The sequence below is a fragment of the Lolium rigidum genome, chromosome 6 (assembly GCF_022539505.1).
Source record: "Lolium rigidum isolate FL_2022 chromosome 6, APGP_CSIRO_Lrig_0.1, whole genome shotgun sequence".
In the NCBI taxonomy this organism is placed as follows: domain Eukaryota; kingdom Viridiplantae; phylum Streptophyta; class Magnoliopsida; order Poales; family Poaceae; genus Lolium; species Lolium rigidum.
The window spans coordinates 335,614,318-335,632,318 of NC_061513.1; the positions used below are offsets into that span (position 1 = coordinate 335,614,318).

Below are 18,001 nucleotides of genomic sequence, written 5' to 3' on the forward strand. Positions count from 1 at the left end.
CTAAAAGAAACAATTTGTTCTGAAATTCTGCGAAGCAAATGCATAACTCGCACGAAAAAATGCTCGCTATTCTCCCCAATCCGACAAAACAACAAGTATGATATTGCTGCTGCTCAACTCTTTGAAGCTTATTCCGCTGGTCAGGCCATGAAGCCGATCGATCGAAGTGATTGCATGCTGCCTCCGGCGCCGGCATGGTGGTGGAGGTTGTGGGCGATTGCGTCGCGCACCATCGTGGCGGCGAAGGAGCGCTCGGGGTTATCGAGGACGATCTCGTCGTCTTCCAGCTTGTACCCTCTCAGCTCGTGGCCGAGCTCATCGCCGCTGCGCTCGCAGAGGTTGTGGAGCACGCAGCATGCTGTCATCACGGATGAGAAGGCATCCAGATTCCCCTTGACGCGCATCTGCAGGCACGCCCAACGCGCCTTGAGCCTCCGGAATGCGTCGAGGGCCACACCGCGCGCGAGCGCCACCTTCTTGTTGAAGGTTTCCTGCGGCGGCGTGAGGTTACTATGGCTGTAGGGCACCAGCGTCCAGTCAGTGAGCGGGTACCCCGTGCCGCCCACGAGATGCTTGCCCTGGGCAATCATCTTTCCGGCGTGCCTCGTGCTCATCGACGACCGGACAAAGATGTCCTCGTCGGACGTGGCGCCGGGGTAGCCGATGCAGAAGTTGGTGAAGGCGCCGCTGGCGTTCACGGCCGCTTGGAGAGCGACGCTGAAGGATGCCTTGCCCTTGTGCCGCTGTGTGAGGCGACTGTTGTAGTAGAATAAGGCCTGGTGCTGGGGTTCGTAGATTTGGACGTGGGTGGTGTAGACGGCGCCAATGACGCCCGGGAGGCCCCCCGTCAGGTCATGGAACTTGGCAGCGGCGGCGTCCATGGCGCGGGCCCCGCCCGGCCACAGGGCGGACACAGCCTCGGACTGGAAGACGGCGTTGATGGCGGCGGTGACGTCGAGAAAGATCTTCTGGCAGGTGGACATGCCGATGCCGAAGCGATTCCCGAGGTCCAAGAACGTGTCACCCGTGGCGAAGCGGTAGACGCTGACGGCGACGCGCAGGCGGACGGGGATGGCGTCGCGGATGGCCGTGTCCTGCTTGGCCACGGAGGAGCGCAGCATGTGGCAGAGCCTGTCGAAGGTGGAGCGCGATATGTGGAAGTCGCGCTTGAAGTCCGCGTCAGTGTACTCCGGTGTGTCCACCATGTCCCACCACACGCTCTTCCGTTCCTTGACCCACAGCCGCCGCTTCCTCTTGCCAACATTTGCGAACGCCGCAAACTCATCCGAGGCCTCGCTCCCCATGGCCTCGCCATTGCTCCCGCCGCCGGTTTCAATCCAGGCTGACGGCAAGCGCCGCCTTTTGGACCCAACAGCCCCCGGCGGCGCAGCGCCCATCCGATCTCCCAGATTCACCATGCCTTGCGGCACCACCGACTTAAGGATATGAGGTTCGAACTTGCTGCAGTCTACGCCGCTGGGCATCTCCATGGACCCCGACGGCGAGCGCTGCCTCCGTGACCCCGGCGGCGCCCTTCCGGCCTTCCTTTCCGCCCCCCTCTTGTTCCTCTCCTTCGCCGTGCTCCGCGGCACCTGAGCCGCCATACTCCAGTCCCGGACACCAAACTCGAACCCACTGTAATTGCTGAGAGGACCTTGCTCCCTACCCCCGGGCGGCGCGCGCTGGCTACTGGATCCAGCCGCCCCTACCACGAACTCCGCCCCCTTCGTTCCCATGCTCTCCTCCACTACACCATTGTTCCACACGCCCTCCCCGACTGCCCAATTGTTCGACATGCCCTCCACCACTACCCGATTGTTCCACCCCCACATGCCCCCATACACCACCTCATGACTACTCGCCTCCACCAACGGCACAGATGCCGGAAAAGGCACCGACCTAAGATGGTCATTGCTCAGATAAAGACCCTGCTCCCTCAACCCGGACGACGGCGAAATCTGAGCCATCTGGCTATTGGATCCCGCCGCCCCTACCATGAACTCACCCCCCTTATTCCCCATGCCTTCCACAACACCAATCCTCTCCATGCCCTGATCCGCTACCCAATTATTGTTCCACGTGCCCCCATGCACTACCTCACGATCCGCCTCCACCAACGGCACGAACGTCGAAAAGGGTACCGACCTAAGATGGTCGTTCCAATCGAAAGTCCCGCCGCCGGCGTCATCGGCCATGTTATTCATGTTGGACTGGAGGAGGGCTAGTGCTTGGAACCGACGCAGGTCAGGTTATTCACCTAACTAGAGCTAGCTCTGTGGAATGGAATCTATGGTGGTTGACTGGGAGAAATGAGATCGGGGAGGCTAGGATGAGATCGGTGGTCGGAGCAGAAATGGAAAGAGAGAAGAGGGGCGAGGGTTGGTGAGGAAGAGGAAGGCAGGAGGGGCCTTATATACAGGTCCTGGGGTCCTGGGGGTGGGCGCGTACGAGGAATTTTTCGGGAGATTGAAAGCGGGTAGTGGCGGCGCGGATCGCGCGGCGGCCGGCCGGGAGAGTGTCAGAAACCCTAGTGGAGTGGTACCTCCGTGGTGGGCCGGGAATTCACGACGGAAACAAGGGCACGTGGCGACCGGTCACCCGGCGTCGCGCAAACGAGCAGCTGTACACTTGGACTGATCTACTACGTGCGCCTGTGTCTGAAGAAACGAAATGGACTGACCCATTGATATCGCTAGGGTCCTTCAGCCCATAACTTTTTTGTGTACGAGCATGTATGGTTTTTTCATCTGTCAGATTTAGGTTACATGACAGTACTCCAAAGCATCAGCATCAATATGACTTTGCTGTTGAAAGTTAATCAAAGACATCGAAGGTGTCGCGCTATCCTGTGTGCAGGAAACACGAGATCAGTTTACGCTTTAGTAGCAACCGGGGTTCCACCGACTCTTATATCTACTAACTTTCATGCTCTGGCCTAGGCACCATCCTTCTATAACAAAGACATGTTTGACATGCATGATCTCAGAATAAATCATGCATGGGTGAGTAATATAGACGGCGTGCACTGTAGTGAAGAATAGTTTTACGAGTAATTTAGAAAGTCGCCGCACATGAGTAATATAAAGATGTGACCATACGACCGCGGTCGTGTGACAAGTACTCCATGTACGTGCTTCCTAAATGACACCGCCCGTGTGTATAAAAAAATATGGTGCATTTATGTGCACGAGCTAGGGCTTGTAACGAGGGCGGGAGATTGAATACATATGTAATTATTTGTTGGCTAAATGGGGTAACTATTTATTTCTCAAAACTTACATGATTCATGTGGTTGATTGCGCACCGGTCATTGTCGTAAGAAGCAAACAAGCATTAGTTAATCCAACCACCATGGTTATCAATGGTTACAAACTTGCATCTCTTAATTTATGTTTTTAAAAATAAACTAGAAAAAACATGTTCATATGTAGTATCTTTTTTGGGGGTCTAAATCTGCTTGTAGACAAGGTACCAAAAAAATACTTGTTGGCAACATAAAGAATGATGGTTCTTGTACACTTAAAATGGCGCCATCATTATTTTTCCCTGAGGTGTCAAAGTCTTTAATCAACAAGTATTATTTGGAAAAGGGGTACCTAATCATTCCAACGACAAGATATAAATTAACTAATTCATCTACTTGTCACTAAAACTATTTTTTCCCTCAACTAGCAAGGTATTGTATGGCTAGATTTGTACTTGCTAGTACATGAACCGTCATGGATTGTTGACATAGTCATCTCTAAGAGTGCATAACTTTGACCATTATTTTTTGTGTTAATATGTGTAAAGACTTAAATGATGATATCAGTACTAAACAATGTGACAGTAAAATTATACTATTCTCTTTGCTTAACAAATCCAAAAGTTATATATTGACCATCAATCTTAGAAAGGTTTGTGTGTACACATTCTTCTCGGTCAGTGCTTATATTGTTTATTGCCATGGTTAGATAGACACTAGAAGATAAACACATTGTTGATATCCTTTTTTACATAGACTATAGGAAATTTTGAACCAATAATCGAATCCAAAATTTGCATTAATTGTCCTCCTCCACTGATCTATGCAAATTCATGCATCTAAATCCTTCCACACATGACCATATTAATCTAATACATGATATTGTCTACACATCTAACATAATATATTCATCTATGCATACTCATAGATCCTTATACCTTGTCATAGCATGGATATTTTATGATCATGTCCAAGGTGTTTGTGTGAAGTTGTTATTTTTAGCACATATAATTATATTACATACTTGACATGCTTTGTGCTTCTAACACATTTTGTTGCTGACACAACATCATCGTCCTTCCTTTGCACGACACGCTAGCTCGTGCACTTCAACATTAGGTCGGTCCATTGGTTTTACTTAATGATATATGTATGTATGCGCTCCATGTGTGATATGTTGGTCCTTATCTATATGTTGACCTTATGGGGCTCGTCTAGTTATTGTGAACTCAATCCGAGTGACGACCAATTCATGAATGGTTCCACTCATCTCCATTATATTCATCAATTATTATTTCAAAGGAAATTGTTGGAACTTATGTAACTTTGTTGCTCGTTAGAGAATTGTGAATTTATAGGATGCAATCCTTCCAATACATAAAATGTGATAGCATAAGTTTTTTTCATAAGTAACTTTTCATTTCAAACTAAGATGTCAACATGTAAATATAGATGTCTGGATTTTATTGTATTAGTACATGAGAATCAATAATGTATATGCATATATATTTAGTTGTTTTCGAAACTTATATGTAGATATGAAAATGAGACACTTGCATGTATATGCTCTCTATTTTAATCTTGGCCATATATTCTCCAGCCCTACGGTGATTAAGCATTAGTTTGTTGCATTGATATTTGGTACCATGTTGTTTTGTTATGATTAATTATTGGACACATTGTTTGGTTTCCTCAAGGATGAGGGAATACCAATTCCATCAAACCATTCCTTAGATGTGTTGCAACATGCTAAATCATTTACCCATAATATAGAACTGCCTCTGCAACCATCATCTATTTAAGCTTAGCCGTTCGATTTTATTTACATTTTTTTGAAGTAACCGGTAGGATCACTGCCTTTTCATTTAGCAATAGGGAAAACCGAACACGGTACAAGATGGAATGTTTATTTCATGGTGGAACATGCCGGAAAACACCTAAAGACTAAAAAAACCGAAAAAACTAGTCTGGCTTAGCTGGGATAGTTGGCGCGACAACATAGACCCGCTCCCTCTGGAGGATATCTTCCTTTGCGATCGAGGCTACCTCAATGTAAGTTATACGTTGGCCGGTGAACACCTGTCTGTTTCGTTCCTTCCAGGCGTTCCACGGGACGTAGATAAGCCTTCCGCTAATAATACGCCGTTGGCCACCCGACTTGTCCTTGCTCCATGGAGATGCTTTTTTTGCTTGGTATCTATGTTAGGTGAATTATTTCTGTTCAAATTGTAAGAACTATCATCTGCAAGGAAATACAGAAGGACCATGCCCCTTTAGACTATTTTTGTAGCATCTGTTGTGAAGTCCCTTCCTGTAACACGAGTGTGGCAAATTCTTGTGCTCTCTTGTGAGCTATTGTGACCAACATATGACATACCAATGGCCATTTTGGGAACTTATTTTCTTGGTAAATAGGACTTTCAGTTCCTTTTGGCAGCCTACGCCCATGACAAGCCAATCCAGTGCAGTAATTCCATATCTCAATTGTTGGAATCTCCTAGATCCACTTACGTTGTACAAATGTATAACTCACTAGCCCAGATTAAAATCACTTTGTTTTAGTTGCACATTGATATAGTTGATAAGAATTGAGTGTAGCTCACTTTGTTAGGAAGTGGATGTACAATCCAACTGTCAAGGCTCAAGTCCTCACGGATGCATGTTTTGGTTCTTCTTATTTCAAAAACACAAAAAATCATTATAGAGGCATTCACTACCACATTCCTTTCAAAAAGGAAATAATCTAATTTATTCCTGAATTATTGTAGTGAGTTTCATACAACCTCTTGTAGTGCACCATCTTTTTCCCCTAGATAGAGTATTAAATTTTGATTGATATATATATAGTTCATGGAACACACACACAATTCGAGAACCAAATTCATTTTTTTGCAAAGAGGCTAAATGCAATATATTAAGAAAAGGATACCATCTTCATCATGCACTCACCGATGGAGCGACGTGGGATAATCTCAATGCTAGACCTCCAAACCATGTTGAAGCAAGGCAAACATTGTTCACACAGTGGCCGAGAAGTTATTGTTCAGAGCCAGAATATGCCGACGATAGTGATATGAGAAATAGATCGGTGTTCTAGAGAAGAAAATGACAAAGAGGGTTGGATGGCCGCCAAGATTTGACCAGACATATCCAAGGAGACCCCAACCTCACTAACACCTCGCCGAAGCCGAAGCTAGCAAAACCTCACTGACCGGGGAAGGTACCAACGAATAAAGACACGTATACAACCTGAAAAACATGAAGGCATAACGAGATCCATTATTCCAAAGGAGCAACAACAAGACAATTCCCTCCTTCCTCACAATGCCACAAACGAGACTATCGTCAACGAGGTGTATGAGTTAGTGAAACTTTATTCTTGTTACACACAATGCCGATGTAGCCACGATAGGTTGTTGTTGGATGTATAAACCCTACTTAAAGGACCAACAATCAACGCCGAGTGGAGGTCCAATGCCGAGCTGTAAAAACATATGCGGGGACCCGTTCATTGTTGGCCAGGGGGAGGAGGTGACACAGAGGAGGGCGGTGGGAGGGCCTGGCAACTAAGGTAAGCCATCATGTCGGCTCCTATAACTAGAAAAGAGTTGCAGACCTCCTCGTGGGCTTGAGAGGTAGTATAATGGTTGCAATAATATCTTATCTTATATTATTATGGATAAAATAAATATTGCTGGTTTCTTCTATATAAAGATCTCGCTGCTACTTTTTTTTGCTTAGTCTACCAACGTTATGATCCATAATTGACGTAGATAATATTTTTTTGAAAGAAATACGGTAGAGAAAGCCCGGCCCTATAATGCTTTTTTTAATAATAAGAACCCAAATTTGTGTCCCTGATGATTTAAACCTGGGTGGCTGGGTTGTAAATCCACTTTCCTAACGTGTGAACATCAATGATGTATTGTTGTATATGCAGACATGTTTTAATACAGAAACCATAACTTCCAGAATGTGAGTTTTTCACTAGGTGTAATAAGTAACTATTTGATTTTTATTATTTTAGTCTATGTATACTAATGTTGATGATTATAAATAGACCGGTGGGATTTTTGAAAAAAAACTTCTATAATGTGAGTTTTTCTGTAGCTATTTGTGATACCATCATTTGCTATGGTCTTTCATGCAGTGTATGTTTGATTTAAATTGACTGCCAAAATTATTCTCAACAAATTAATATCACATCGCATAAGCTGACAGACCTTCTGTTTCATCTTTGATATTTGCACACTACAATTTTAGTAGATAACTTTTTGTCTTCGTTCATGATAGATGGGTGAGCCACCATGCGCATTTATGCTCTTCGTCCACATGATCATCCAATGCTACATTGCGTGGTGCTTTTGTGCTACATTATGAAGCTCAACGCAACAAAGGCAATGACCAAGCATTTTGCTCTGTCTTCATGGCATTGTTTACCGTGCTCGTTGCAAATCAGATGTATCAAGCATGGTCTAATGGTCGTGTGGGTCAATCCTCTTTGCAGTCAATGTGGACAAATCTGAACCATGTTGCCTCGTCGCTGAAGGACTGGAGCCGAGCCACCTTTGGCTCGGTTAGGAAGAAGATAAGACAACTCGAGGGTAAACTCCGAGATATTCGGGAGAATGGGTTGTCTATTGATAGTGTGAAGTAAGAAATAGCGATGGTAGAAATTGAACTATGTGAATTATTTGAGCGGGAGGAGATAATGGCACGACAGCGGTCCAGAGTCGACTGGCTCAAAGAGGGAGACCGCAATACTTCCTTATTTCATGCAAGGGCTTCGGCATGGCGGAAAACAAATAAAATTGATATGTTGTTGCGGCCGAATGGCTCAAAGTGTGAGGTACAAGCAGAGATTAAGGTTATGGTTCAAAGCTTTTATGAGAACCTCTTTACTTCTGAAACTTGCACCTTTGATGTAGTTCTAGAAGAAATTCCCTCTAAGGTTACGACAGAGATGAATGAGAACTTTTGTAAACCATACACCAATGAGGAGATTGGTACTGCCCTTTTCCAAATGGGTCCAACTAAGGCACCCGGGCCTGATGGCTTCCCGGCATTGTTTTACCAAACCCATTGGGAGTTTTTTAAGGAGGAAATTTGCCAAGCCGTGAGATCGTTCATTGTGGGTGGGAAGATTCCTAAAGGTTTTTGTGACTCAATTAAAGTCCTCATTCCCAAGGTGCCAAACCAAAACATCTCAAGAATTTTCGACCAATCAGTTTGTGCAATGTGATTTATAAGATAGCCTCCAAAGTCCTAGCGAATAGGTTAAAATTGATCTTGCATGATATTATTTCTGAACATCAGAGTGCCTTTGTGTCGGGTAGGCTGATCCTGATAATTCCCTTATCGCCTTTGAATGCTTACATACTATTAGAAATCAAAATTCCAAGAGACCATTTTTTGCGCTGAAAATAGACATGATGAAGGCCTATGACAGGGTCGAATGGGACTATTTACATGGATGTCTGAGTAAGCTTGGTTTTGCTCCTGAGTGGATCCAATCGGTTATGAGATGTGTAACATGTGTTCTCTATGCCGTAAAGATTAATGGAGAACTGACTTAACCGGTGGTTCCTTCAAGAGGCATTCGTCAAGGGGATCCCATAAGCCCATACTTATTTCTTCTGTGCACTAAAGGTTTGTCATGTTTACTGCAAAAAAATGAGGACCATGGTGAGCTCTATGGAATCTAAAATGATAGATTCGGCCCCCTATTTCCCATTTACTGTTTGTGGATGATAGCATTTTCTTTGCTCGGAGTGATAGTAGGTGCGTGTATGCCCTAAAGTAGACCTTGAAGACATATTGTGATGGATCAGGCCAAAAGGTTAACCTTTAGAAATCATCGGTGTTCTTTGGAAATCATTGCAGTGACCTGATCAAAGATAGAGTGAAGGACAACTTGGCTGTACATAGTGAAATTCTTAATGACTTCTATTTGGGAATGTTTACATCAGTTGGTAGATCCCAAACAGACACCTTCAACTTCATGTATGATATGATCTGGAAATGCATCAATGGAGTGACGGATAGACCGATGTCAAGAGCAGGCAAGGAAACTTTCTTGAAGGCGGTTATACAGGCTATTCTCAGTTACGTCATGAGTTGCTACCAAATCCCAATTACTAACTGTGATAAGATACGTGATGTGATAGCTAATCAGTGGTGGGGTGTGGGAAGAGGGAAAGAAAAAGATGCATTGGAGTTCTTGGGAGTGGTTGTCTTCTCCCAAGGCTCTTGGAGGAATGGGGTTTCGTGACCTGTCATTATTTAATCAGGCGATGCTAGGTCGGCAAGGTTGCCATCTCCTCACGGAGCCAACATCTTTGTGCGCCCGGGTGCTCAAAGGGAGATACTTCCCTTACTCTGATTTTTGGCATGCTCCGAAACCGTGATCATCGTCATACACATGGAAAAGTATTCTGTTTGGCAGAGACCTTCTTCTTAGAGGTGTTTAGTAGGGTGTTGGGGGTGGTAGTGCAATCAAGATCACATCAGATAATTGGATCCCTGATCGACCTCCCTTTATGCTAAAGCCCCTCAAACCAATCCCTGACAATGCTACAGTTAACTGCTTGTTTGATGAAAACTCGAGGGAATGGATCCCTGAAACAATCAATGCCTTCTTTGATCCAGAAACAGCAGCCAAGATCATGCAAGTGCAGATCAGCCGACATGGGGGAGCGAATTTTTGTGTGCTGGCCACATGATAAAAGAGGTATCTATTCAGTCCGGTTGGCATACAACTTTGCTCGGTCTTCTAGTTTCTACTTGACCCGCAGTTGTCGAGGTGGAGGTCTCAGTTCTCGATACTGTGAGGAAGAGAAGTCTTGGAAGGCGATCTGGAAGATTAATGCACCAAACAAAATGAAGATCCACCTGTGGAGGTCTGCGCATGACTGCCTCTCGAGTGGAGTTCAGATGGTTCACCGATATATCCCCACATGTGACTCCTATGTGTTCTGCGGGAGGGAGGAGAATATCGAGTATGCTCTTCTAGGGTGTCAGCATGCACTGGAGGTATGGCAGACTGTTTCCGTATCCAGCTGAACATGCGTGATTTTATGTCAACGAAGGCTTGGTTGTTTGATTTCCTGTCTGGGTCAACGAATCTAGAGGCGACCTTGCTCGCTCTTTCCTTTTGGCATATTTGGGAAGCTCGGAATGATGTTCCGAACAATGTTGATTTGATAGTGCATCACTGCTATCATCCCAAACCGATTCACAGTCGTGAGACTACCGCACCAAGGAAGTGGTCTCCACCGCCTCCAGGAAGGGTTCTTGTTAATGTTGATGCTGCGCTATTCGACAACTTCAGCGTATGGCTTCGGGAGTGGTAATCCGCGATCATCACATTCATTGTCTTCTTGCAGCCAGTGAGCCGTTAGTGGGATTCACTTCGCCTGAACTTGCTGAAGCAATGGCTCTTCGGCGTGCAGTCTCTCTGGCTCACATCCATGGTTTCAACTTTGTAACCTTTGCGTATGATTGCTTGTCCTTGATTCAAAGAGTTAACGCGGAGAAGCACACAGATTCCCAGTTGGCAACGTGGTGGCGGATATCAAGTTTCAGGCAACTGCTCTTCAGTCATATGTCTTTACCCATGTTCATCGATCTATCAACGGTGCAACACATGTATTAGCCAGAACCCTGTAATGTTACTAGCCCTGGTTTTGTTTTAGACTATGCTCCAGATTGCATCCTAGAAGCCTTATGTACTAATCGCAAGTAATCAATAAAGTGCCATTTTACCGTAAAAAAGATGTAGAATGTGATGCTGAATCTGGAGCCTTGGAGGCTTGGAGCTCATATCCGTAGGTCCAATCGGCATGCATGTGTGGTGTCGGCTAGTCAGAGACGCCTTTCCACCTTAGAGTCTTCCCTCTTTCAACGAATCATGTGTACCTTAGAGCTTCCCGTTTCTCCACACTCAATGGAAATCCAAGATAGGTGGAACTAGTTTAATTTGATTTATACTTTGTGTTGCATGTTAAGAGCCTGTTAAATTTTTGTAGTTCTTTTGTTTTCATTTTGCATATCTTTGTTATAAGAAAGCTGGATGCTATTCAGTAGGTTATATCGGCTTGATGTGAACTGTTTATATTAGTTAATAAGGATAAATAGGTTAACCAGCTTAGCTTTGGTCGGTTAGCTTGTTGCTGCAAAGTGTTTTTTTTTTCTTTTTTCGGGCCCCTAGCTTTTCTGTGAATTATGAACTATTACGTGTGTATACATATACATACTACTTTCTCTAATAGGATTGCAAGCGGGGCGGATTGCGGGATGGGACATTTCACTAACCATGCTGTAAATATGTATCATTTATGGAGCCTATTTGCTCTACTTTTGCTTATGCTCGATGAAAAGCATGACCCCGCTTGTCACCCTAGTACAACCCATAATAAGTGTCATGAATTTAATTTAATTTTAAAATTAAATTAGGGAGTACTTTTATTTGATTTGAATGAAATTCAGCTGAGGTTTCCAACATCTTTTTTCTTGCACGATTTTTAATGGAAACTGCTCAAAAACGACTGGAGGGCCAGATTGACGTGTGGGCGTGTGGCCCGCTGGAAGAGGTGTTAGGGCTTGCAGGCCGGTTATTTCGCATGACCGTTTCGCTGGGCCAGTTTTTCTTCTCTCCCGCAGTCCCGGCTTGGTTCTCCACTCCCCACCGCCACCGCCACCGCCGCCGCCGCCGTCTCCTCGCCGCCGCGCCGAAGAACCATCCCTCCGGGACCCTCCGTCCCACACTCATCCAGCGGCGCAGCGATGGGGAAGCGCCGGCGGTCGATAAAGAAGCAGCCGGAATCGCCACCTCCTCCCGCATCCCCAGCCACCCACGCGCCATGTCCCGTACCAAGCCCCATCCCCAGCCCTGTCCCGCCGGCTCCGGAGCAGGCGCCGGAAGTTCTGGTCCCTCCGGACTGGGCCTCGGCCGCCGCCCTCATCTCCTCCGACATCCCGCCGCCGGTCGTCCTCGTGTGCGGCCCCGCCAACAGCGGCAAGTCGACCTTCTCCCGCCTCCTCATCAACTCGCTGCTCCCCAGGTGGTCACCGAAACCCGGACCCTCCCGGCTCCATTAGCACTGCTACTACCTGCCATGCTGTCTGTTTAACTGGTGTTGGTTTGCAGGTACGGGAGGGTCGGGTACTTGGACACCGACGTCGGGCAGCCGGAGTTCTCGCCGCCGGGATGCCTCTCTGTACACGTCGTCGACGAACCTATTGCAGGTAGATGTTCGCATGTGGTGGGGATTAGGTGCTAGGGGAGACGAGTTTTGTTGCTGTGTTGCTGGTGTGCTGGTTCCCTCAGTTCACTGACATTTTGGTTGTTGGCTTTTGTGCAGATTTGCGGTATCCAGTTTTTCGGGAGGCTGAAAGGTGTGACTCCCCGCTATTTCTTCGTGTTAAGCTTGACAAATGATAATACCGGTTACCAGGTTTACAAATCTATGCTTACTGCTTAGTAAGCTAGTGTTACGATGCTTAGAATTAATGCTCATCAATTGTGGCACTAAATTGTTCAATTTGCTCTTCTTTGTGCAATTGTTGCTCAGGATGTGAAGCTGAAATTTTTAGCTCTTAGTACCTTTTTTTTTGTAGCTGCTTGATCACTGAATTGTTCTCGTGATGCACAGCTAGTCATACAAACAGGAACATGTTAAAAACATTACAAGCTCCAAGTTAGTCACAGGTATATAGATGGCTTAAAATTTGGATAAGCTCCTGATTTTACTGCAGGCTAACCCCTAGGTATTTTGTTCCAGTAGAGCAGCTCCTGCTGCTGCTTTCTTGGAGTTGCATTGCAATGTTGCAGATGTAGTAAACTTGCATTAAAATTTTATGCAATTTCGTCCACCAAGGGCTTAAGAACTGAGGTGTTGTGGGATGATTTACTGTAGTATGTGACGCGATAGCACCTACTGTCCGTTCAGGAAATCTGTCCCTCATCTAAACCAACAAAATAAGGGCATAGGGATCTTCTTGAGGAAGTAAATGATGGAGATGTGGATACAAGATCAGCTAGACAGTTAAAGACGATATTAGGTAGTAATCCCTATGGATACAATGTTAAGATTTAGTTATGTTTTAGTCTCTTACGGATAGAATTAGACCTTTTTTCCCAATCTGCTAACATTACTCGCTATCTTGTGCTTAGCATTGTCATATATGTGGATTAACCGGTGAAACAATGAATAATCCACCTAAGCTTCAGAGTCTCTGTACCATGCCAGGGAAGTGCCCTACCGTCGGGTCTCAGACCTGTACCAAATTATGCACATAAGCACATCACATAGATAGAGAGATAAGAACTGGCAACCTTCAGGGATATAAATTTCATACGCCACAGTCACTAATTTCAAGGAGAGGAAGTTGTGTACAATAACATAATCCATGCACCCAACTCCAAACAAATTCATAGATTAGTTTTTCCATAGTAACAAAAGAACAACATTCCTGCAAAAAAGGAGAAGAAGAAAATTTTGACCAACAAAACCTCAATAACATATATAAGTTGTTGGTTGTGTTTACCTGCTGGTGTTAAGTAATTTATCGAAGACCCTTTCTTTCCTGAATCATTTCTCATATATCCTCCTGCCATATATTTCATGTTATTGTTATATCTTATTCCTATCAATCACCAGATCATAGTAGGGTTCCAGAATCTTCGAAATTATCAGCTTGCTCTTTGCGTATTATGTAGACTTATTTTGTATTTTCGATCTATTTCCTTTCTAATGCGGTAACGCCACACATTTCTTTTAAATAATCAGGTGCTGCTTTTATGGTGATATATCTTCAAAAAGGGATCCAGAAACATACCTGAACTCTTTGTTTCTCTTGTATACCTACTTTGTTGAAAAATATCGATCTCCTGGGAGTGAAGTCCTTCCTTTAATAGTCAACACTCCTGGATGGGTGAAAGGTATATATATAATTAATAGTCATCTTAAGCTCCCCAGCTTTGTTTTACCAGCGACATATCTGTGTTTTCATTGTTCACTGTTCTGAAGGTCTGTTTTCGTTTTATGTAGGCACTGGTTTTGATATGCTTGTAGAGATGCTAAGGTATATCTGTCCCACAGTTGTTGTTCAGATACGCACCAGAATGCAGAGAAAGAATCTACCTGATGGGATGTTTTGGTTAGATGATGGTCAAGCAGGACCCAATGTGATTATAATTGATGCTGCATGTCACAAATCCTTATCTGGAGAGTAAGTAAATTTCATTTTCTCAGTTTAATGTTCAAGTCAATGTAAAAAACTGTTTCCAAGTTCAGTAGCTAAAAAACAGTCAAAAATTCCTTATAGTGTTTTGATGATAATGGAAAGGCCAGACGCCTGGTGGTGATGAGTTGTAACTCTCTGGGTTCAAGTCTTAAGATCACGGTATTTTCTTAACAATAATAATTTGATGAATATTGGAACATGATAGTGGTATGGTGGAGAGGCTATTTAACCTCCCCGCATACCTCTGTTTGAGTCCTAGGATCAACTGGACGCCTGTCTCTTGTAGCGAAACGAAAGACAAAAAAATTGATAACTGTTTGTGTTGCTGACTAACTTTAGCTAAAACATAGGTGCAGTCTCTTTTATGAGTTCATAGCTAGATGAGCTCGATTTTTCAGACAATAATTAAGTAAGTAACACTGAACACGCCATACCTTCTACATACCAGTTTCCGTGCTGTGCCTTTTCTACTCCATTCCGCTGGAGTAGAAACCACCCAATATAATTTGAACTGAAATACTACCTATCTCTGTGTATAGTTTTGTTGGTAGAAATACATTGCTTTGCATGTCATTTATACTACATTGCTGTAGTTATTATGTGCTTCTTTGATGAATCAACTCTGGTTTCCACATCAGCTGCAGCTGATGGATTCATTATACTCGTAGGCTCATATTCTAAAAAGCACTGATATTTTTATAATTGAAAAGCAAATGCTAATGTTGTCTTTGCATTCCCTAGATCGTTAAAAAGGAAAGATGGGGGTGGAACGCGTGAACGCCGCCTAGTGGAGTACTTTAAACAATGTTTTCCAAGTGACATATCACTAGCAACAAATAAAGAGCTTGCTTATGCCCTAGCGTCACTCCCACCCTATGAAGTATCATTTTCAGATGTTACAGTTACCCATCTTCATTATGAGGTCAGTTCTCTTTCCGTCGTTTCCGAGCACACTTTGGAACATACCGTGGCACACTTTTTACATTCATTTTCTATTTTTCTTTAGTTAAGAATCAAATTTGAACCAAGCGTGAGCACCTCAGTAATTTAAACTTCTATAAACCAATTCTTTTGACTTCATAAAGTGATGGACAATCATCACACCACTATGTTCCGTACCTTCAAGATTGGTTATGATTTGTGTCAGTTAAGCTGAAGGATGTTAGGAGTAGATTGAATCAAGCAGTACTCTGCAGAGAAATAGGGTTCTGACCAAGAATGCAAGGACAGTCAATAAAAGTGTTAAGCAACTGGTTCCCGACTAGAAAGGCTTATGGACCCAACTGAAGCACCAACATGCATTAGTTTTCGGTAACATGCTTAGCTAGCTGTTGAATTATCTTTTGTCAGCTTTATGAGTTAATGGCTTACTCATTAACCATGATCTTATATTTAGGATATTATCGAGATCAGTATTTTGCAGAAAAGAATCTACCCCAGTTTTTTGTAACGTTTGTAATAAAGAGTACTTGTGTGCTGCACTTCTAGGTTTTTAAAACCACCGAACAGCAACAGATTATACCGTGCATATTATCCTTTCTGTTCAGGTACCCCGTACCGAGATATGGCGTAGCCTGAATGCTACCATAGTTGGCTTGGCAAATAGTTGTGACACAGCTCAGGCAGTCCCTTGGTGTGTTGGGCTTGGTACTTCCTATGCCCCCCTGTCTCTTTCATATACATATATTGGAAATAAATGCAATAACCATATCAATTTGGGGCGAAGCCGCCTGTTTTGGCTTTCATTGGATAGCTATCTATTATGCTTAGATGAGTTCTGAACATGGTGTCTTATATGGACATGTAATTCGAGTATTATTTCTTCTGGTAATCATAGGTTATCAAGATAAATTAGTCACCTCATAGAGTATTATATGTTGGCTTGCACATTCTTTTTGCTAATTTGGTGTACTGAAGAAGTTTGATCAATATTGGAACTAGAAGGGGCATGAAGGTGCAAGCAAATTTTCTATAATAATAATTAGCTGTCAAAGAAGCAATTGCAGTTCTGTACAGTGAATCGGTATCCTATGGTTTCAGCAACATAGTTTTGCTGGTTCTCATCTCAGTCTTGTATTAATGATTGCGATTGATATACATCCTAAACTAGTCATTTGGCAATAGCAGCTCAACCTTTATACAAGTCGCAAACCAAGACACTTAGAATAGTAACTCCAAGTCTCCAACATCTATATTGAAACTTTGTAGAGTGTAGACATTGACAATGGTTTATACTCTCCCAGGTATCGTAAGAGGCATTGATGTGCAAAGAGGCTTGTTATACGTCATCACTCCTGTTCCTGTTGATTGTCTTCAAAGCATAGATCTGCTGCTGCAGGGGCTAATTGATATACCGAGATCAATAATGCAGGTAAACATGCTTGCCCTGGGGATAGTTTATCAAGCTCAATAGACACTTACTAAACAACGAACTCCATATAGACTGATGGATTAGAATATGAATTTGGTGTGTTAGAAAATGAATAGTGAATGTTTTAGCAAATTCAAATACTCTCCCTCCCAATGCATCTGCGCCCTCGTTTTTTCACGTCTTAAATTTGGCCACTGATTTAACCAATAATACATGTATCACTTGTTGTAAAAATTGTACCAGTAAAAAACTTTTCCCAATACTAAATCATTGGTATAACTTTCATGACGTATAATCCATGTTGCATTGGTCAAATTGATGGTCTAACTTTGACCTCGAAAACGCTTGCTCCACCTAAATTGGACGGAGGTAGTAAGATATTTGCCAACGCAGAAAGAAGTAAAGCATTAGCACTGGATGCACAATCAACTTTGAATATATGCTTCTTTGCTCTAAAGTTGACTTTCAATGCATCCGATTGCATTAGTATGCATAAATTGTAGAACTATGTCTGTGACCCTTCTATACCCTTTTCAGAAATTATAAATAGGTGCTATTGGTACTAGAAGAAAATCAAGCATGGTCGGTACTTGTAATGCTGCAGGAGAATTAAACAGACCGCATAGGAATCATATCAACTGCATTACAGCCAGTAGATCATGCATGCAAAGGGACTTGCTCTGGAGCATATTAGATAGTTTGATCGATCCATGACGTTGTTCATGTCCAACTTCTGCCAGCCCTGCTGCACTGCGCATGAAGTTTTGTTGCTTCTCGTTTAACCTTTTTCCTTGCTGCTGACGCAGGTCAAGGGATGCATCTCGCCATACATGTCGACGAATTTGCGGGACACGATAAGGGAGAGGGATTTGTATGCGAGGAATCTGAATAGCCCACTGGTCATTCAGAATGGCGATTGTGACTCTGACGATTCTGACTCGGATGCGGAGATGTAACTTGCGTCATGTTCGTCCCTTCATTTACTGGAGGGCCTTTGGTGCTGGGTCTGTTTGACATGTTGGAACACCAGCAATCAATTTTGATAGTGGATTATGCTTAATTTTAGCTACCCAAGAGTGAACGTTTTGTGCCCTGTCTAAAGATTGGACTGATTCGTCTGCCTCTGCAATGTGCGGGTT

The 18,001-nt window shown here is 43.8% G+C and overlaps 1 protein-coding gene across 1 annotated transcript; it reads left to right on the plus strand.

Annotated features, from left to right (window-relative positions):
* Positions 1-12,014: 12,014 nt before the first annotated feature.
* LOC124667853 (polynucleotide 5'-hydroxyl-kinase NOL9-like) lies at positions 12,015-17,995 on the plus strand. Its single transcript, XM_047205090.1, has 9 exons — positions 12,015-12,306; positions 12,393-12,490; positions 12,607-12,640; positions 14,035-14,186; positions 14,296-14,476; positions 15,233-15,413; positions 16,039-16,138; positions 16,735-16,862; positions 17,669-17,995. Exons 1-9 carry the CDS (start codon positions 12,029-12,031, stop codon positions 17,816-17,818), a joined length of 1,302 nt encoding a protein of 433 aa, XP_047061046.1. The 5' UTR covers positions 12,015-12,028; the 3' UTR covers positions 17,819-17,995.
* Positions 17,996-18,001: the final 6 nt, after the last annotated feature.